The following is a 21,659-nucleotide window of genomic DNA, read 5'->3' as shown; positions in this document are numbered from 1 at the left end:
GACAGACATATCTCATCCTGGATGCCATCCTGCCCCCTCTCTTTACCATGGCATAATGCAGGCGCTCTGACAATGAGACTACATTATGCAGACAGCAGACAGTTGACATACTAATCCAAGAACTAAAGGACTATAGGGACCATTGATTTTCTATTCTTGGTAAAAGGCAAGAAGCCAGCCATCGCTTCTCTTCGACGAGGGATGCTAATGGACTTTTTAAAATGTTGCCAAGGAGATCCCCCTGAGCTATTCTGTTTTTGCCACTGCAGGGCCTTTTGAAAAATACTGAAATCCCCAGCTCCTATATTTGACATGTTTGTATTCAACAGCCCAGCTTAGGTGTCTCAGTGGTGTCAAGTATTCATACACAGCATCTGGCTGGTCAGCGACAGCTAACACTTGGTGTAGAAAACCTAACATATGATTTAAATGGAGTGGCAGTATGAAGCTACTGTAAAGGTTTTGACCAATAGTGATACCTATGTGTATTTATGACCAATCACAAATCCAATCATATAAGTTTATGAATAGGCTCTAATGCAGGGGTGTCAAACTCATTTTTGTTCAGGGGCCACATACAGCACAATTTGATCTCAAGGGGGCCGGACCAGTAAAAATAGTAAAATAATAGCATAATAACCTATGAACAACAAGAACCCCTTTGTTTTTTTCTCCTTTGTTTTACATTTAATGAAGGATAATTTTACAAAACATGAAATTTCTTGAGAAATATAAGTGCAATTTCAGCAATATCATGCCTAAATTTACTATTTACACAGCACACTGGATCTATAAAGGCACAAACATTTAGTCACAGGTATCTGGGGCATTTGACATTACATTTAGATCAGTGTGAAATTTTAACAAATTCATCCTGTGGGCCGGATTGGACCCTCTGGCGGACCGGTTCTGGCCCCCGGGCCGTATGTTTGACACCCCTGCTCTAATGCAACTTTTTCAGTATGGATCAGCCAGATAAACATCGATCGTCTGTATCAGCAATTGCCAACGTATCTGCTGTCCATCCATAGAATTCTTGGTTTCTTAAGGTAAATCCATATCATGTCGATATGCTATCTCCAGAAAAAAACAAAAAACAAAACAGTGTACAGATCTTAAGCTGTTGCGATCTTTAAAGGTGCATTCCTTACTGGAGCTCCACTAGACTGAACTAATTTCCACCCATCTGAAAAGTAGCCCATAGCCTCTGCCTCTTTGTCCCAAGGGTGGTGTTCTCTCAATTATTGCCAAATTCTCCTTCATCCCAATTCCAATTTTCTGTGATGACATTTACTTGTTTAACCACTGGAAATCTAATTAGGGTCTCCTGTGTGAGGGGGAGGACCGAGTGAAGAGTTGAAATAACCGCTGGGTTAAAATAATGTTTGACGAGGGCAAGTGTCCTTTTCTTCAGTGGAAACAGGGTTAATATTCTCCAACTCGGAAAAAGGGTTTGTTTCCTCACATCATGTGTTGTGTCTGAAACAGCTGTGACTGTTATTGGCGAGTCAACCCTGGGAAGGATGTGAGCGCTCAGAGAAATGGAAAAAAAAAAAACTGCTCCGTGCCCATGGTGATGAACTGTGTGACTCGTGTCATGGGACTGTGAATGAGATTGGTGGTCTGATGAACCTTCCACAGGGAGTTTGGGGAGGAACAATCATGGCTCAGGCAGCAACAATGAAATGTTTGTCTCATCACACACCGTCCATATCATGTGTTGTTTTGCCTCCTGTCACATTAAAATTCCCATGTGGTTGTTTTTGACAGAGGAATCATCAGGCAGGTTGTTTTTTTATGACTCTGTAAAGATGTGGAATCACACTGGGATCATTCCCTAATGCTAATGGAGGTAAAATGTGTTGGGATTATACACGTGTGTGTGTGTGGGGGGGGGCTTTATATGATGCTGTAACGTTATTTGTACAACACAGTCAAGTGTTGTTAGTCAATGGTGGTATAAAGAGTGCCACAAAGACGCTAATGTTCGATGACGTATGAGTAGGCTTTGTTTTTATTTGTTGCCTTTTCGCGGTATATTTTTTTTCCTTTAGCTTTTATACATTGTGATCCCTTACTCATTATCTCATTATCCTGTCACTGTTATTATAGTGTCATGATAGCACCCGGCCAGCACGACAGCCTCTGTTGCAGTGACCTGCTCAGAGCAGAGGCTAATGAAGCTAATTGTGTCCAAAGTCGTGAGGGGAACCTGGGGGATTTTTGGCTCATTATATGCCGACCAGTGCGTCTGAGAGATATGTCACAGTGGAGGAAAGTGGGGCCTACATTTTTTCCACAGTAAAGGGACTCTTGAGATATTCAGGTGCACAAAGGTGTGAGGTAAGAGGTATACTCTTTTCTGTGGCGTGTGAAAGCGAGTGGATTAACCTCGCTAATCTAGCCACTGTAGCACCAGGGAGGTCGGGGGGGGGAAATATCAGAGTGATTCAGTATTAGGATTATGTTTGACTGTTAAGTTGTTGGCAGAAAAATAGATGTCCCAAGGGTGGACAGGTGCTTACGGTGCAATGCAGTTGATTGAGGATAAAATTGGACTTAAGATTTTAAGTGTAAATTTTTATAGGCCCATTATCCCGGGCCAAGTGGGGACTGAAGGACATAAAAATTTACTCGCAAAGAGTTTATGTATGAATTTAAATGACTCTGTCCTCATTTGTGTCCACCTATAAAGAAGCAAGATTCTCCTGGTATTAAAGCCTCATTTCTGCATTAACCCCTGAAAAGGCCACGAGACGCCCAATTCCTATGTGGATGCATCGAAATCTGTCCACGGACACAGACGTGTTGGCTTATCCAAATGAATGCCGGTTAATCACTGGAGTCCCACCATCCCAGAAAGCCCCTGTTCTCCTAGGAGGCCCAACTGCCAGCGCCTCCCAGATGGCTCAACAAGTCCAGTTCATTAAAAACAAAATGATCCGTGCCTTCCAAACCCTAGGACACAGAAAGCAAACATGGGATTGGATAAGTGATGCCTTATTTCCCTTCAACAGCTGTCGGAGCGTCAGCCATCCACTCTCTCTCTCCACAGAGTGCAAAGCGGGTCATAAAATGTGTTGGGTTCAATAAAGAAACTTTAGAATTCCATGCAGGAGCTTGTGTTGTTAACACGTTTACATGGGAGTAGCGTAGTAGATATTGGTGGGTCTTTTTAATGCTTAGGTCAGCCATTTTATTGCAGGAAAGCAGTAAATACAGGACGATTCCAGAGCTGCAAATGTGCAGATACAAAGGCTTTAGTGTTTTTGGATATAATAGTGGTGTAGGTGACAACGGGAAGAGTGCTTTACCAGCTGCCAAGACTAACATTCTATCTCACCTTGTGAATGGCAGAGATTTAAAAACACACCTCCATAAATGTCATGTAACTCGGCTTAGCGTGCAATCCCAATATGTTTTTTTGACTAACCACACAGACACATAGAAACCTCCTTGGCAGAGGAAACAGGTTTGGCACCGTAAAACGCTTTGTTGCAACTGGGACACGTTAACATTTAAGCATTTGTTGTCGTCGCTATTATTAATTGACGGTTGTTCCCTTTTCAAAATAGTACTCTGCTCTATTAAAACATTTCGTTGTCTAACGCTTTATTCTCCACACGAGGGTGGCCCCGGGTCAGGCTGGAGCCAGTCCTGGCTGACGTAGGGTGAAAGGCCGGGGTGTCTTATAGTGAGGCGACAACGCTAGCCACAGCATCCCCAAACATGATTTTCCCATAAAATCTTTCTCAAGCAAGTAAATATGGCAAACTTGTCACGAACAAGCATTTAAATCTCTTTGTTTTGATGTCGTTTAAAGTTTGAAACTGACAAGATTATGATTTAAAGTAGGACGTATCTTAATAAGCTGTCAGCGGTGATATGCGAGATAAGCCTGACTTCTTACTTTTTCTTTTCTTTTCGTTTGTTTTTTTAAAAAAAGTTGTGCAGTGTTTTCACTGTGGCTGAACTTCGTCAGTGTCTTTGGAATTGTTTTACCCTCTCTTGTGATCTGAAGGTGAATGAGCAGGACCTGATTCAGCATTTCTTATCACGGTTGACTAGTTTTGCTGAGAGCCAACCAATTTGTTTACACATCATTATCACAGACCTTTATACCGTCTTAGTCGACGCCCTTTTAAAAGGAAAACGGCTCCGGGCCACGACGATTCGGACAAACCAGTTCTGCAGTGACTCGCGGCCAGGGGAGGCGTTTCCGTTGGTTGTTGTTTTTACGTTGGCGTGCTCCTCTCTCTCTCTCTCTCTGTGTGAGTCTTTGCTGCTCTGACACTTTTCTTACTGCTCTAGTGACACAGCAGCCAATTTCTATAATCCTGAATTTGATATGACCTAGATGCAAACCCCGCCTTGTAGCTTAGGTTTGCTCCGTTATTCTAATCCAGTGACTTGTTCCCAGAAGTGTTCCCAGTGGCAGCTCGGAATGATGATGGAGTCCTCACGCTCCGTCTATTGGCTTGTTGTTGAGGTGTTAGCTGGAGTTTTCAGAGTATATGACTTGTTTTGCATAAGCTCAGGACAGTGTTCTTGTTTAGCATGTATCATCATCACACTCTGCTGGCTGCCTCCGTTCTGCTCGCCCTGCAGGTTGTCAATAAATGTCATTCAATCCTTGCAAGGGTATAATGTTCCCTGGATGTGCTGCATGTGTTATGTGATATACACAAGGCATTTTGGGCTACTTTTCAATAGCAGTTTTGTGAGGGAATTCAACTTTTTGTCCTTTCTGGCCTGTTTTCTCCTCTGAATGTTGCCTTTTTGAGGAATTTGTCTTATTTTGCAGGTAAAAAAAAAGCCCTATCCAAATCACGCCATCATGAGACTAATCCATAAGGTATATTGTCCTAGTATATCGCCTGAGGCAGGCCACACAAGCTGTTATAATTCACTAAATAAGCAGGGGAAGATGCCCACCCACTCCTCTGGATTTATGGCACTGTGATCATCACCTGGCCTCATTGCTAAATGCAGTTTTCCCTCCTGCATTTCAATGAAGCAGAGTTATTATCAATACCGTTGGCAGCTCGCGTCTCCGCTGTCTTACTTTCCTGTTCCTGTTTCCCGTCACTTTGTATAAAAGCATCTGACAAATGACTGAATGTAAATGTTCCCACTTAAATCCATGTGGCCCCTGGTGTAATTTCCAGGCTGAACAGCGCATTAACCACATAGGGATTGTCAGAAATCTCCCCCCCCCCAATGGAGGACACTCTGCCCTTAACAATTTGGGCTGTGAACGCAGGTCATCACAGTTTAAATCTGTCATCGAACAGATGTGGAGAACAAGAAGACACGGTCTCGGCGTCAAGCACGACGAGCAAAATTGCTGTTTTTACCTGAACTTTTACTTTTCTGAGAACCATTTGTTGTTTGAGATGTAAACTGTCTGCGTCTAGCCATCTTTACGCAACACAGGCCATCATTTCTGTCTGTGATCACTTGTCATACTTTGCGACGTCGGAGCGTCTTTATCTTTGACTTTTCTGTTTACCATCGGCTCCTTATGTCTTTGTTTACCTACGGCTGCATTCTGTAATTATGCAAATTTCCCTATTCTCCCTATGTCTAATAATACAGAGCAGATGAGTCACATCCTGTTTACCTGCAAACTGTTTCTGAAAGGCATCTGTATTTGACGCCAGGTGTCCCGAGCAACAAATGTCTAAATGTTTTAATAGCAGCTGCAATTTTGATATAAGGTTGTAACAAGTTTCCTGTCGTGGTTCCTTAAAAGAAGTTACAGATTTCTACAGAGAAATGGGTGATTTGAGTTTGTTTCAAGTTGTCTATGTGCACATTTTTAAATTTTTACATCTACTAACTTCTAATGTTTTGCATTTTCAGTGAAATAGATTGTATATGAGTTGGTATGTTCCGTGCAGAACAATGAGCGAGTAACGTTAAGCAAGAGAGAGCAAATTGTGTGATGCCGAGGAAATGACAATTCCAAAATCTCTGACTCGCCAAAGAAAATGACAAAGACTGACTTGTACCAAGATCCCAAGGACAATCACTCGTCCAGATGCAGAGCGTGCTGCAAATGAATAAAAGTGGACGCCGGGGGCGAAGCGTCTCTTACGAGTTGCCCTCCCATCTGAAGCTGTGTCAGAACATTCAGTCCTTGAATTTGAGGGATTTGGTCCTGAAAAGTCCTTGAAAGACCCTCAACTTCAAGCATCTTATGTGGACATTTAAAGTTGACATTCGGGGCTGAAAGATGGACATTTAACCATGTTTAACTCTGCAGTAACAGATAATAGTTGGTTTGCTGGTAAATGAGGCAGGGGTCGCCAGTGTTAAGGCCCCCCAGTGTGGTTGCCTGCCTCCCTCCCTCCCTCCCTCCCTCTCTCCTTCTGCCTGTTGTCCCTCTTGTTTTTATGCGTGTGTGTGTGTGTATCTTGGCACTTCAGCCGACACTCTCATCACCGCATTGACATGAGCAGTTGCATGCTAACAAGAACTTAGCTGCCACTTTCAAACATTGCAGCAGGAATGGGATTGAATTACGGGTAGGGGAGGGAGGGGAGGCGAGGTGGTAGGATCAATATCTAATAATCTACAGTTGGTATTTTCACTTTTAATAACTGAACATTAGCTGATGCACCAATATCAGGGAACCACGTCTGTATCAGCGCCAGAAATCCAGTATCTCTCAGGTTTAATTAAAAAAGAACAAAGGTCACCCAGTGTCCATCTTCTACCCCGAGCCTCAGCAGCAGGTTCTCACCGACGCCGTTCACCACACTAACCTTCGCCGTCTTATCTCCTTTGTAGGTGGGAGGTGAATCTGCCGTGTGCCATGCTTTTCTAGCGAGGTCTCATCATCTGCCAAAATGAGGCTGACGCCCGGCTCGCCTCCACCCGTCCTGCCAGCCATCTTGGCTCTCACCTTAGCCGCCGCCTTACCTCAGCTGTCCTCAGGAGCCACACCGTTCCCCCAAGACCTGGAGCCAATCAGCAATGTGGGCAGAGAAAGTAAGTCCACGATCTGTTGCGTTGCCATGGCGATCCTCATCGGAGGAGTGGATGTGAGAGTAAAGACGAGGGTCACGGAAGTGCTGGATCTCACACAGCTTTGTGAGGTGGATGAGATTAGGGGCATTTTGTTTTGCAGTAAGCAAATTTGCATTGGTTGCTTTGGCTGCCGGAACGTCCTATTCCTGTGGTGGTGTTGTGTTGATTTGGTGTGAAAAAGGCAATTTCTGCACGGGAAGCAATCGCAGCAACACGCGCGAAAACACAATTCCATGTCGAGGTTTAGTTTGGATTTCACTGGCAAAGACACTTTCATGTCAGATTGTTGCGGAAACATTTTTATCAACCAAAATCCCCTGCATTTATGTTGTGATTTGGACCAAATCAAATTGGATTTAATCAAAGTAGGACTGCAGAGATGAATACGTTTAATGATAAGTGGCTAAATTGATCATGTTATCTCATTTCTTTGCTCACAGTCAAGGGAAGATGTTTTTTTTTTTCGTGGACAAAATTAGACTATTCAGGATGTCATCATTTTGACAAGTTTGGAAAACACCACTTGACAGTTTTCGCCATTGACTCGCTAAAGTATCCAACACTGTTGAAAATGCTTGGAGTTTGCATGCCTAAATGGAACTTATAATTATACTTAAACTAATAAAAGAAGAACGTATCAGAAGAACTTGAACCATAGAAAACAAAGTGAATGCGATTAAAATCGCAGTCTGCTGGTCGTCAGAAAACCAGAGGGTCCGCGGTTTGATACCCGGCTCCTGCAGGCCGAGCAAGAAACTCAACCTCAATTTCTTCCGGATGGCTGTGCTGGCAGTGAGTAAATGATGTGTGAGAGAAAAAAAAAAAGGTTCTCCATGTACAGTAGACGCACTGTATGAATGTGAAGTGGTCGTTAAGACTAGAAAATTGCTGTGTAAATACAGTCTACTGGATTTACCATTAATAACAGTATTTTTCCAGATTGTTCCCCCACATTTCACTCGGAGCCAACAAATGTTTTTGTATGCGAGTTTTGTCAACGCCTAACGTAAAGGCCTGGAGTGTAACGTCACCAGAACTGTGATTTTATGTGCATCCTGTGAGTCCGATGCAGTCTTTAAACTAAGTTTTCCTCTAGTCTGTGTTAATGTGTGCTTCTACTCTCTGTTTGAATTTGATCAAATCTACACTTGGCTACTTTCCTTGGTTCTAACCAACTGACGTACATGGAAATTTTGCATGAAAATAACCTTTCAACCTTTGTAAACTTGAACTTTGAACTTGAAAACTTTAATTTGAACAAAATTGAATGCAGCAACTTGTTAACTTTTGGCTACACAAATGAAATATAGGGGACCTCACGATGCAATACGCGGTCTACGATACCAATAATATCACGATACAACAGTTTTGTGACTCTGTGATGGGGTTAGGGTTAGGGTTCTCAATATTAAAGTTAAAAGAGCAGGATTTCTCTATTTATTCACAACATAGAGAACAAAGTGCATGAAGTCCATGTATTGATCATGGATGGAGCATCTTTTAACGTAGCTTTCTCCACCATTTTCCCGCTGTAAACTCCTTCTTCTTCAGCCCAGGTCACTTCCACCTAGAGCTGCAACTAACGATTATTTTCTCGATTAATCGTTTGGTCCGTGTTGATTGGTGTTCGTCACACCTGAAAATGATGATGTTCTTAAATGTTTTGATTTGTCCACAAACCAAAATGATTAACTTTTAATGATTTATTTGTTATCCAGTGCGAAGAAATAAAAAAAAATATTCACATTTTAGAAGCTTAATCAATCGGAAATCTTGTTTTAATCATGAAAAAAGCTTCAAACCGACAGCACCGTCGTGAGGAGACATGAAGTAGCGTCGTCCAGTGAGTGAAACTGGCAGGGACTGTTTACTTCCTTCATTTGTTAATTAAAACGTCAATATTTGGCCTGGTGTATGGATTATTCCTATTGCATGAGGAAGGACAACGATATATCACCAACTACTGGAGAATTCTTGTCTGTAACTGCTAAATCTAAACAAAGTAAAGAGAAAAAGGTTCAAGAATTAACTTCTTCAGACCACCCAAGGGATTTATCACTGTCACCTGATCGCTGGGAGGGTTCCTCCTAAAAGATCCCAGTTTCTACATGTAATAGCTGGTAATAGATTTAAGAGGTGGCTGAGACCATGGCCCTCACACTGTAATTGATCTATCTGGAGGAGAGCAACGTAACCATTAGCAGAAATAGCTGCGCTAATAGTACTATATGTGGCGCTCCATCCCAGGTGTAATGAGAGCCATTTGTCACCTCTGGTTCCAGCAGGTGACAGTGTGGCACAAGGTCGCTCGCGAAGTCTGTGCTACTTCCTGTATGAGTGGTGGTCCTTCGTCACTGAACTCAACTTCAGCATCTTTCTGTGACACAACCTGGGTAAAGGGAGAGTTTTTATGAGTCTTTTTTGTTTGGTCTTTCATTCTTGGTAAGATGCACGTACTCAGTGTTGAAATGTAACCAAGTACAAATACTTTGTTACTGTACTTAAGTAGAATTTTCACACATCTGTACTTTACTTCCTTATTTATATATCCGACAATTTTTACTTTTACTCCTTAACCATCTTCGTTAGTAGTTACTACAAAATAAAAGTTGAGTTGGTTTGTTGTTGCTAGTTGTTTTTAGCGGCACCAGTTGTTAGCCACAGATTTCGGCTCCAAGTGGACTTGAAACACACCAGCGGCTCGTTGTTTACCGAGGCTCTGGTCTCCTATCTCCGGGTTTCAGCTCTCAGAAATTGGATGACCGCAGATCTTCCGTATTAAGGACCTGGAACTGTTACATATTTGGCATCGGTTCCTGGAGAATTGCTTCATCAATAAATCCGTCATTGTAGAAGGAAAGAAAACACAGGACAGAAGTGCTATGGTGAATAATTAGTTGTGGAAGATTAGTATTCGCCAATGTTCCGTAGATAGTGGTTCGGTCCGTAAAAGGTCAGATTTAGCCGCACTAAATCAGCCTTTTTTTTTTAACTTTTCCACAACAACGTCCATCATTCTGTTGGTTGTTGATTTTTCTGGCGATGAATACAGTCGTGAGAAATGTTTGGCCGACTGGTGTGAATGAGTGAAGATTCTCTGTGACGCTGATGTGAGTGCAGCCCGGGGGTGTTAGGACCGCGGTTTGGTTTGATTCACTGGCAGAGCAGCTTTTGTACAGTACATGTTCCTCCAGAGGCAGAGATCGAACCGTGGACATCACCTCCCCGCCCCTGGATTCAGCCCTGAGCAGTGACCCCGGGCTACCTCTGCTGCCCTCCAAACTTTAGAGGGTGGGAAAGTGCTGAGGAGTAATTAGAAAAGCTCGTTCACCGGGGAGAGCGGCGCGGGGAGCGCGGGGTGGGCCACTGAGCCACTGGGAGTCTCTTCACCCAGACAGCAGAGCAAGGTCCAGCTCTCAGCCAGACATTAGGCGTTTCAATCTTTAAACAGTCGATTCGAGACGAGCGGTTAGGGGGAACATATGGCTCCCTGTAGAGAGACTAATTTCAGATTGTGGTGTATTTCTAGCGGGGATTGCTAATTCAGCAGCAGCCCAGGTCAGATGGGAGGCTGGAGGGCACTTAATACACTACTTTACAGATCGAGAGCTCTGTGGCCTTGAGCTGAATCTTTGCCTGGAAAAAGGAAAGGGCAGGGGAAGTGTGTGTGATGTGGAGGGCAGCCTGGTGTCAGTGGGCTGTCGGTATTGAGCTGCGCTTGTTTTATTCCTGCCCTTTTTTCTAGGTGAAGGCATGTCCATTAATTCACTCAGTTATTATTTAAAGTACACCGCACCGTCTAGTTTTTTTTACAGTTGATTCATCTGTTGATTATTTTCTTGATTAGTTGATTGGTCCATATAATGTAAATCAGTGTTTCCCAAACCTCGAAATGACGACGATGATTGTCTTGTTTCTTGTTTTGCCCACAAACCAAAAAGGTTTATCATTTCTCTGTTATCAGAGCGCTTGTTTTAATTATTAAAAAGAACAACAGAACAACTCAGACTGGCTTTTGCCAAAGTGAACACATTTACATCAATGAACGCTGAACTTCTGTGACCTCAAACGTTGAGATGCATTGTGATTTGTTTCCTTCCTGTGTGTGTCTGTGTGTACTGTGTGTTTTTATCTCTTTGTGAGGTCCTAAAATTTAAAAACCTATCTTTTGTGGGGACATTTCGTTTGGACCCCACAACTTTAAAGGGCTTTTCCAGCGTTAGTTTTAGTGTAAGGGTTAGGTCGCAACCATTTTTAGCTGCAATTTTTTGCATATTATTTCCTGTAATTCCACATCTAATGGCGCGTTTCCATTGCCTCGGCACGGCACGGCACGGTTATTTCCACTAGCATAGTACCTGGTACGTTTTTAGTACCTGCTCTGGTGAGAGGTTCCAAGCGAGGCTGAGGCGCCACTATGCGTGACGTCGTCGGATATAATTTAAATTCTTTATGTAAAAAATAATCTTTTTAGACAACCGTAGTATATGTTTGTGATTTTGTCCTTTCCTCTCACAGCCTCCTACCTCTACCCGAGCTTCCAGGGACTCATGTCGGACAATGACACTGTCCGCCTGGGCCTGGACTTCCAGAGGATGCTGAGGATCAACCACATGCTCTACATCGCTGCCAGGTCAGTCAGTCCAGTTCATTCTTCTGTCAAATGTATGTTTTTATCATTTGACACCAAAAGGATAAGGAAAACTAAATCGAAACATCATTTTTCTTCATCATGTGAGACATGAATCACAAAAAAGCCTCAAGAAAACGTCACAACGTTCGAGCTAGTGTGTCTAAGTGTCTAAAAAGGTAATAACACGGGGACGAACTCATGTGTATTTTGACAGAGAGAGAGTTTGTATGAAAGTGTGGTGAAGTCGACTGACCTTGCAATTATGTTTTGAGAATTAAACCCCATTCAAATGCTAATCGAGATATGATTAGCATGTGCAAATCCACAGATGCTTTTCATTCAGTTTTCTGCTTTTAAAAGTTTTTTGTTGTCAAAGTCCACTATATACTATTATTTTCCCCCCACATTTATTCAGCCTCCTCAGATTTCCTTTTAGTCAAGTGTCGCTCTCTAAATTATGTTGAATATCTGGACAAAACCAATATTTCCTTATTGAGATTGTAATGTTTTGAATATCTAAATATGTGAAGTTTTTACTATAAAGAACATTTTAGTACATTTTAAAATGATTGATTTGTTCCGCTGTACATGAGTAAACCCGCGTACAATTGTCAAAAAACCTATTTAAGTCGCTTTCTTTGGTCTTGTTATAAATGTAACCCTTTAAAATGGGCAAATAATTTTAGATTCTCAAATTCATTATCAATATCGCATCATATTGTGACACCACTGCCAATAAGCGCCTTAATAACTGATGGTCCTTTCATTCAAAGTATGTTTTTTTTCCCAAAAATGTGTTTTGCAAATACTAAGTTCAAATAATTGTCATCATATCTTTAGACAAGACATTTATTTGTATCTAATTACTAAATCTCTGGTCTCTTCACTGCTCAGACTGTGAATGTTACTTCATATTTTCTTAGGCACGTCCACACCAAGCTACTTTCAGGGTTGGCATCAGATCTGAAGTGTTTCTCGTGCGTCTCAGTCTAATTGTGTGTTGCTCGCCTCGCGGCCCGAGATGTCGCGGGTTAATTATCCAAAAAAAAAAAAGGTATGAGGTTGCGCCTCCTCCTGCTCATTTTCATTGTGCTGAATAAATTCTGCCCTGGGTTCTTGGCTGCCTCTCAAACTGCGGCACCCTCGGTGCCAGCAGCCGCGTCCAGAAAGGTACGGAGACTCTTAATGTATCTAAATGGACTTGTTACGTCCCACAGCTGCGTTCAACACAGCGCATATACCTCGCTCTTTCAAAGTTGCTGGAAAACTTTTCTGAAACGGAGAAAGCAATTGAACTTTCCTGTAGTTCCGTCTTCCACCTGCTGTTCCCGAAGATTGATGTTTGGCGTCTTCTAACTGTGTTCTTAACTCCGCCTCTTACAGGGACCACGTGTTTGCCGTCAACCTCGCTGTGTCATCTGAGCAGATAATCCCACAACAGGTAGGAGCCGCTCTTCACTTTGTTGTTAAAACTTCAGTGTTCAGAGTCAAACATATTAAACTCATTCTCTGCGTTTACTCGCCGAACTGACACGCGCACGAGATGAATTCGCGCTCTCAGAACTTGGCATTTAAGGCGTTTGATAATGTCTTTATCCTCCCCGAGTCGATGCCGACAATCAGTTTATGAATCACAAAGACTCACTTGACATTTTACCACAGTTGATACGATGAAATGTGGTTCTGCAGAGGAGAAGGAACTTACAATACAATCTTTGTCACAACTGAAAAAGAGGTTGCAACATCATCTGGCAACAAAGTAGCCTCTGGAGTCATTGGCACAACATTTAAGCCCTAAAACAATGCATGAATGGACTTTTTTTTACAGATGCATGAAAACGCTTGACTCTTCTTACTGTTCGCCCAACTGTCGAAACAACTCCAGAAACCAGAAGTCGTCTGACCCCAAAATCACATTCACGCCCACAGATTCTTCAAATTCACATACAGAATCGGTTCATAGAGATTAAAGGGCCAGTGACATGATTTCCATTTGGCAGAGCTGAAATATGAAATAGCTACATTGATGTTTGTTTACTGAAAAACCTTTGACTTTTAATGATAACTGTTTTCCTGCATGTTTGGAGGGGAATAGTGAGGAGATAGACACACTGTACCTTTAAGGAATCTGATGCTAAGAAAACCGCCCTTGGGATTTCATAATGAAATCCTGTCCATGAGTTTTGATCAACTACAAAAATCTTACTTAAAAAACGCTTGTTTTTGTACATTATTGTTTTCCTTTCAACACTTTACCTGCTTTTTCCATTCAAGTACTCAAGCAATCTCTCTTCAGACATATATCCAATACAAGTGGCGCGGCGCTCTCGTGGCTGTTGAAGTGCCACGCGCGTTCCTATCTGAATCTCATTTGTCAAACATGATTGCACTTAAATAAAAGCCCTCCAAGGCCTGGGCTTTTGTTTACTTGTATGTAGATTAGAGCCAAACATGAGTTCTCATTCCGATCAGGCTGCCGCTCCACGTCGGGGGAATCGAACGTCGATTTTGTCCGCCGACGCCTGAGCTCTGCAGTGGAATTTTTAAGTTCGCATGTGATGTGTTTGATTGACCGTTCAAAATAAAGATAAAATAAAGAAAACGGTGCCGCCTCCCGTGTGACAGCAGAGACTAAGTGGGAAATGATTGAAGAATCTGGCTCATTCGCCGACGTTACGTTTTCACTCTCCCCCTCTTCTTATCCGCCTGAGCTCGATCGTTAGTCAGCGAGTGACTCACACAGCCAGAAAACGCTGCATTCTCTTCATCACAGATCCATTTCTTCACCCGGGCTCATTTTTTTAAACCAGCTCTTCCATTTTTCACACCAGGATGCTCATTCACATTCTCCCCCTCACTGATCTCCCCACTGCCTGGGTGGCCATAAGTAATTATTAGTAAACCAAATCGAGCATGGACAAGGCAGGGCCTATTACCATAATGCTGACTCCCACTGAATCGTGTCAGATCCTCACAAAGTGGCACCGGAGGTGTTCCGTGCAAAGGGGCTCGCGGGATAGAAAAGTGCAGCCTCTCAACTCTCCTGAAAGAGTCTGTCACACGCTGCTCAGGGAGAGACGGATGAGTTTGTGATTTCCGACGGAGCCGCCGCTGATAAGAACTGTAATATCTTGCGGACAGATCTGGAAGATGCACAAAGAGAAACGTGGCACTCAGTCAGACACGCTGAAGACGCGCAGCGCCATGTAACGCCAAGGGCATCTTCTCGTGAAGAGACAAGGTAATAAATATGAGAGTGTAACAACAAGTGTAGACATCGACTACCGACTTTGAGGACAGCTCTGGTTCCACTTGCGTTTTAGAACATTCCTAACAAATCGAGTTTTAAGCCCCGAACGAGGTCGACGAGCCAAGAGTTGAATGACGGCGATGAAACATTTGATTCAGAGCAAAACAACATATTGGCAAAGGAACTCAAGTCATTGTGTATAAACCTCAATCCAATAATGTTTCATGCTTTTTCTTAAATGTAACCTGTTGGTTCATGTAGCATTGCGGCGTATTGCAGTTTGTATTGTACATATGGTTATACTCTATATAGATATAAGTGTTTACAGCAGGAAAGAGCCGATACAGTACTCTGTATTGGTCTGATACAAATTACTGGATCAGATATGGGAGAAATAAGAACATTGATACCATCCATAGACCCTAAATTTGACCTGTCCATAGACTCTACATTTTTCTCAATTAGTCCAGTACTTGTTTGATGTTGATCAGTGTTTACCAAACCTGGAAATATAGATGGTCTCAAACGTCTTGTTTTTGTTCACCAAACAAAATGATTAAACTTTAACGTTTTTTTTTTTGTTAAATGGCGCAAAGAAACCCGAAAATATTCACATTTAAGACGCTGAAAAATCAGAGAAACTTGTTTCTAATTACTGAAAAACACTCAAAATAGTAGACTGTTAATAATTGATGAATTACATAATCGCTGTATTTCAAGCTAACATCGCCATTGTATTGGACACAAAAAGCAGACCAATATAGATTTTCCTTTGCTCAATCTTTAGAAATCAGAGCAAACAAAGGTCGATAATATGATCTTCTGTCCATCTAATGAAATATAACAGTTTAACAATAACAAACGATAGAGGCGTTAAATAAACATTAATTGGTCGGTCTCTCATGTGCGTTTTATCTCTGCTCTGCTGTGGAATTATACATTTTAAATGAAATATCATTTAACATTAGATACATCAGACGTATTAAATATGAAATAAAACATTCAAACAAAAGTTTCCGATCAATAATTAGTCTGATGCGTTAAATAGTAATCGGCTAATGCCCATTATATAACAACAGCCAAAGTCTTCACCTCTTTGTTTTGTGGTACTTGTCCTTAAGTTAAAAAAAAACAAAACAATAAAGAGATTGTGGGGAAAAATAAAAAGAAACACTATTATCACCAAATCCCAGACGACATGACTTCCATAAGTTAACATTTCAAAGTAATTTCACCTAAAGGACCGCGTATTTCACGTTGACGTGGCTAATAAAACACAGTTGATATCACACGGACCTGTAGCTTTTACAGGAGAAAATAAAACTTGCAGCGCTTTTACCGCGTTGACCTCGAAATGGTGAGAATATTATTGCTGGTAATCAGTACAAAAAATGGGATTTTGTCAAAACCAAACTGCTCAGCTTTATTTCCCTCCGCTGCAGTGAGTGACACGTTCCCCCGCGTGTTGTAAAAAGCTAATTTATGTTTATCACCAAAAACAGTCCCAAACAAAAAGCCCCGTTTATCCCCGTTTGAGTCACTTGTCATGCTGTACTGTTTCCAGTGGAATTCACTTCTTTTTTTGTCACATCTCTGTCAAAACAGCCGCCAGTTTGAATTCACAAGTTCTGACTGGTTTCTAAGTTGAGTGCTGAAGTAAAAAAAAAAAAAAACAACCTTTATTTAGTTTATAAGATAAAATTCTATCAAATAAAAAAAAAATAAAAAACAAGAACACAGTGCTTGTGTTTTCAAAACATAACATACGAACCAAAACATGATCTGTAGACAAATACACGCGTAGCTCAGCACCATTCATGTTAGCAGAGATTTTTCTCAATTTCTCCACTAGAGGGCGCACCTCAAAAGTCAGAAGAATATCATTTACTACTGAACATGGTGACACGGAAGTTGATGGTTCACAAATGCTCGATCGTACACATTCGGCGCCGTCATTTAAACCTCACCGAATTCTTGTTACCGTAACTCCTGTAGACCATTTGCACTGACCCTTTTGACCCTATGTGAGGTGAGATTGGCTCCCCACAAGACCCTCCTGCGGAAGGATGGATACCGGAAAGCAGAGAAATAGAGCTTTGCGCTCATATACTTGTCATTACGGTAGCCCCTCTAGACTTCCACGGAGCGACCGTCCAATCACAGACGAGATTCAGGTGCGCGTCACGCGTTTTTGTGACGTCGGCTTCTCAGTTACGGTTCAATAACTGCCAGATATTGAAAGTGAAAGTTATCTTGGGAAAAAGTGGCAGAAACACTCACTCACTGAAAATTTTTTTGACAATTCTACAGTCATATACGCCATGAAACAACGCCATTGCTAGCTCTGTACTGCCCCCTCTGGTCATGTGAGGTCACATCGCAGTATAGCAATGTAGCCTATGCATAGTTAAAAGCAGGCACATTCTGGGTCTCATTTTCAGTGGCACACTTAATTGTCTTCTTTTCAATTTTCTAAGAATCAAAGGAGGACTCGCTGAAAAATAAATGAGATGTAAAGGGGTCTTTTTTGTTTTTTTCCCACCCCATCCATAAACGAAATAACTTCATATTCATATTCTCATCAGAAGCGCGTCGGCATCTTCGTGTTGACACAAACACAGAGACCGTGTCAGGGCCGTAATTAGAAATGTGCGTGTGCGTGAAAGTTTATGGATAATTACCTATTATTATTTATAATGAAAACTCCTGCTCGCCAGAAATATGTGACAACCAGGTGCGGTCGTGCCGGAACAAGTCTGCGGTGTTCAAACGCGAAAAACCTGGAATTCGGCCGCGTTGTCCACATGTCTATGTACAAGTCCCAGAATGAGACACAGAGCTCGCGTGTGTGTGTCCCCACACTGTAATTAATACCTATAATAAACCATTTTTAAACTTAATAAGTTACTGAAGCCCTTTATGCACGCAGCACAGCGCGCAAACATGCATTAATATGCTACACTGCACGAAGAAGCTGCTCTGTGGATAAGCAGGCAGTCGACGCGATAACGCCTGCTTTTAGATGCATGTCGCGGTCACATTAGAACACATTTCTACTGTCGTGATAGTGTGCCGTCACATTTGAGGAGAAAACACCTTCACACCTCGCTCATCTGTAATACGTTACATTATAAGGTGAGGTTTCGTGTTGCGGCTGATTATCCCTCTTCTCAGCTCAGCCTTTCTTTGCAAGCGTGTTGGAGAAATGATGTGGCTTCAGTCGGCGACAACAGCCAAAGAGATGTTTAGTTTGTCCACAGTGGTCCAAACCTCCATTTATACCAGCGCTGACCCGCCTGCTGTTATAAATGTGGCTCCATACATGTCAAAGTCTCACTCTGAGGTCATGAAAAACAACAATCAGGTGATTGTGATTGTGCCTAGAGATTATATGTGAATTTTTTTTTCCCCTGCTTGACTTTTTTTTGACCATTCCATCAAATTTCTGTGGTCTTCTCGAGTTCACCTGTAAATGTGAAATTTCAATTCTTTTAGGACTGAGTTGATTGTTGTTGTTTTTTTCAGCTTCTTAAATGTGAATATTTTCTGGTTTCTTTGCTCCATTGTAACAAAGAAATCATTAAAAGTCAATCCGTCTACTTTGTGGACCAGGTTTGGTCAACACTGATCAACATTTTTTCTACTGGATTAACCAAGAAAATAATGGTTAGTTGCAGCACTAGTGTAAAAAAAATAAGTGATAATAAGTCAAAAAACGATTGAGTGATTGACCCTTTGTTTATGTTCAGAACCGGGGCTTTACTCGTAGTTAGTTATCAGTGGTTACAGCTCAACAATAACAAAAAAAGAACTGATGGCTGTGTGTGTGTATGTGTGTGTGCACGCACGTGTGTGTGTGTGTGTGTGTGATCGATGCCGGGGGCAGCTTCCCCAGCGTTATCGACGAGCTCCGCGAAAATTCAGCTCAATAAATTGTCCATCAGTACATGGGAACACATTAAACCTTTAACTGGTCGACCTTGTTAACAGGTTGATGGATGTTTTTCCCGATGCGGCTCACTTTCCCAGGAAGTGTGTGTCAGGGGGGGCGGGGCTTTTAATCGGGGCTAAGTGACTGCTCCTCGGTAAACGTCCTCTGATTCCGTCCACAGATCCAGACGTTCAATCGAAAGATTTTTTTTGTATGAATCACTGAGAGGCCACAACAAGCTGCACACGCCACCTCAAACAAACATCCCTCCATTTGTTTGTTTGTTTGTTTGTTTGTTTTTCCTCGGCGGCAGTTTATTGAAGTTAATGAGATTTCCATCACAGCTGTCTCTTAACAGCACTTGAACGATTGGGACCAGAGGAAAAAAAAAAGAAGAAGAAAAATGCAAGAGAAACTGCGATGGCGAGAAACAGCTTGTCTTTGAGCTGACAGTTGGCTGTCTGTTCATATTTTTTTTTTTCTTCCAGAAACTGACTTGGAAGACGAAGAATGTGGAGAAATGCACTGTGAGGGGGAAAAACAGCGTGAGTATTATCTTCCTTCAACTTCTTCTGTCTCTGGTTTAAATTCTTGCTTCTTTCTCTCTCTCTCTCCGCTCACCATTACCTTCAGTTTTGTGTCGTAAGAAGATGATTTAGCTTATCAGAAAAACAGCCTGGGAATTATGACAACGCCGCGCGACCTGAATGTGGACCTCAAACTCTCCTCCTCCTCCTTCTCCTCCTCCTTCTCCTCCTCACAGGACGAATGTTACAACTACATCAAAGTGCTGGTGCCACGCAACGACGAGACCCTCTTCGCCTGCGGCACCAACGCCTTCAACCCCACCTGTCGTAACTACAGGGTAAGACAACTGCACCGCCCTGCGCGCTGCCTTCAGGCGTCAATTACAGATGAGAGATCCCATTACAGCTGCCGCGCGACGCGCTTGACCGTACCCTGCCCTCGCAGGTTGATGTCGGGAGTCGAACCCCTGTCATTTCAGCCGCTAATGGAAACAACTGAATTCCTATCATGTTCGCGCCGCGGCTAGCTTTATGTGAAGGTGCCATTATGGGCTGGATATCATGTCGTAAAAACGCTCACATAAACACGGGTCACAGAGGCTCAGGCGCAGCAGGTGTTTTATGCGTCAGTGAAAACAGGTTTTGCACATTCAGTCCGTGGACGACACGCACAGCCTGCAGCTTCCACTGCTGTCACGCTTCATGCACATTATGGTTTGCTTATATAAACATCACATAATGTGTGTATCTGTTGTATGGTATTGCAGTATTATCAGTCAATATAGTATCAACTGAGAAATATTGAGCTCTCGAAGTAACACCATTATTATCATTCATTTATTATCTTGTTATTTTTGTCATTTGCTTCATCTTCTCCCATCACATTCCCTGGTATATACAGTCGAAGAGTATTTCTGATTTTCCTCCAAGTCCTAGCTTGCTCACCAGCGGTGGTACACGCACCACAGTTTGAGGACCAAGGGTATGCGATACATAGCCTTAAGGCTGGTCAATAATTCAATATACAATATATGTAGAGGTCAGTTTATGGCCAATATTTTCGTCTGATAAAATCTAACTATTCAGTGATAAGAAATAATACATTTGCCTAACTTCAATAAGCAGTTTTAATGCATAAATATACAGCATTTCCAATAACTCTATATTAGAGTGTCCTTTTTTTTTTTGTAATTTTCTTACTATATTTTATTTTATTTTATTTCATTTTATTTTATTTATTTATTTTTTATTTTATTTTATTTTTTTTTATTTTATTTTATTTTATTTTATTTTATTTTATTTTATTTTATTTTATTTTATTTTATTTTATTTTATTTTATTTTTATTCTCATTCTCATTTCTTAACTGAGCTGTTGTGAATGTGTGTTGAGGAATAAAGTTATTCAATCTTCACACAAATCTGTGCCGCAGGGAACCAACATGGGAACCAGAGAAGAACTGGTTCCCATGTTGGAACCAGAACATTTGGAGTACTTTTTGGAGTACATTTGGAGTACTTTTTGCTCAGGTGTGTGTTGTGGTGAAAATGAAATCAGATTGTCTCTGTTGTGCTGAAAAAAAAGGATATAAGACACTCTATGTTGCATATTTTTATACCCTCCGTGTCTAACAGTTAATTGTCTACCTTTAACTATATGTTAATCAATTATGAAAATAATACGAATAATAACTTAAGCAGAAAAGCCTTAAGCATTATATATAAAAAACTAGGCATCAAACAATAACCGCAATGACTTTCCCCTGTCGTGCATCTGTTATTATCTATCTAAGAGGAGCAAAGGGAAAAACAATAGCTGAAATAGTGTTTACATGGCTCGGATAAAGGACTCCTGTCAAATAACACCCGCAAAGACGGGTCACGCCAGGTGGAACGCGGCATTTGTGGATGATAAAAGTCGCCTGGCAGCCAGCACTCTTTCAGTTTGCTGCTTCTAAAACAGCTGTGAGTCAGAAGTGAAAGTGCACATGTGAAAATAACAGGCTTTCTGTTCTTTTCTTTTGAATGCATTAAGAGACAAAAAGGATCAGTTCTCAGCAACTTGAAGACACTTTAGACGGACACATGCGGCGTCTTCTGTCTGCTTCGACTGCAGCGGACAGCAACAGTGGGTCGGCGCTGAGCGCGCGCGCGCGAGTGCCGCAGTACTCGCCGTATAGGTGACTTCAAAGGCTCAGCACTGGTGGATTATTATGTTGGCTCAACAAGAGCAGAGATAAAGCAATCTGTTGACGGGGGGGGAGAACTCACTGATGATAGTAGCA

At 41.9% G+C, this 21,659-nt stretch overlaps 1 protein-coding gene across 4 annotated transcripts in view; it reads left to right on the top strand.

Annotated features, from left to right (window-relative positions):
• The window catches only part of sema6e (sema domain, transmembrane domain (TM), and cytoplasmic domain, (semaphorin) 6E), a 174,120-nt gene that overhangs the window by 92,922 nt on the left and 59,539 nt on the right, over window positions 1–21,659 (top strand). For all 4 annotated transcript variants that reach the window (XM_044033667.1, XM_044033666.1, XM_044033664.1 and 1 more), the window contains 5 exons: window positions 6,796–6,996; window positions 11,554–11,668; window positions 13,052–13,109; window positions 19,338–19,394; window positions 19,613–19,714. In XM_044033667.1, the coding sequence (XP_043889602.1) occupies window positions 6,855–6,996; window positions 11,554–11,668; window positions 13,052–13,109; window positions 19,338–19,394; window positions 19,613–19,714 (474 nt within the window). In that variant the 5' untranslated portion in view covers window positions 6,796–6,854. The remainder of the gene's footprint in view (window positions 1–6,795; window positions 6,997–11,553; window positions 11,669–13,051; window positions 13,110–19,337; window positions 19,395–19,612; window positions 19,715–21,659) is intronic.

Source organism: Solea senegalensis, linkage group LG9, assembly GCF_019176455.1.
Source record: "Solea senegalensis isolate Sse05_10M linkage group LG9, IFAPA_SoseM_1, whole genome shotgun sequence".
Lineage (NCBI taxonomy): Eukaryota > Metazoa > Chordata > Actinopteri > Pleuronectiformes > Soleidae > Solea > Solea senegalensis.
This window is presented reverse-complemented; position numbering and strand designations above follow the sequence as displayed.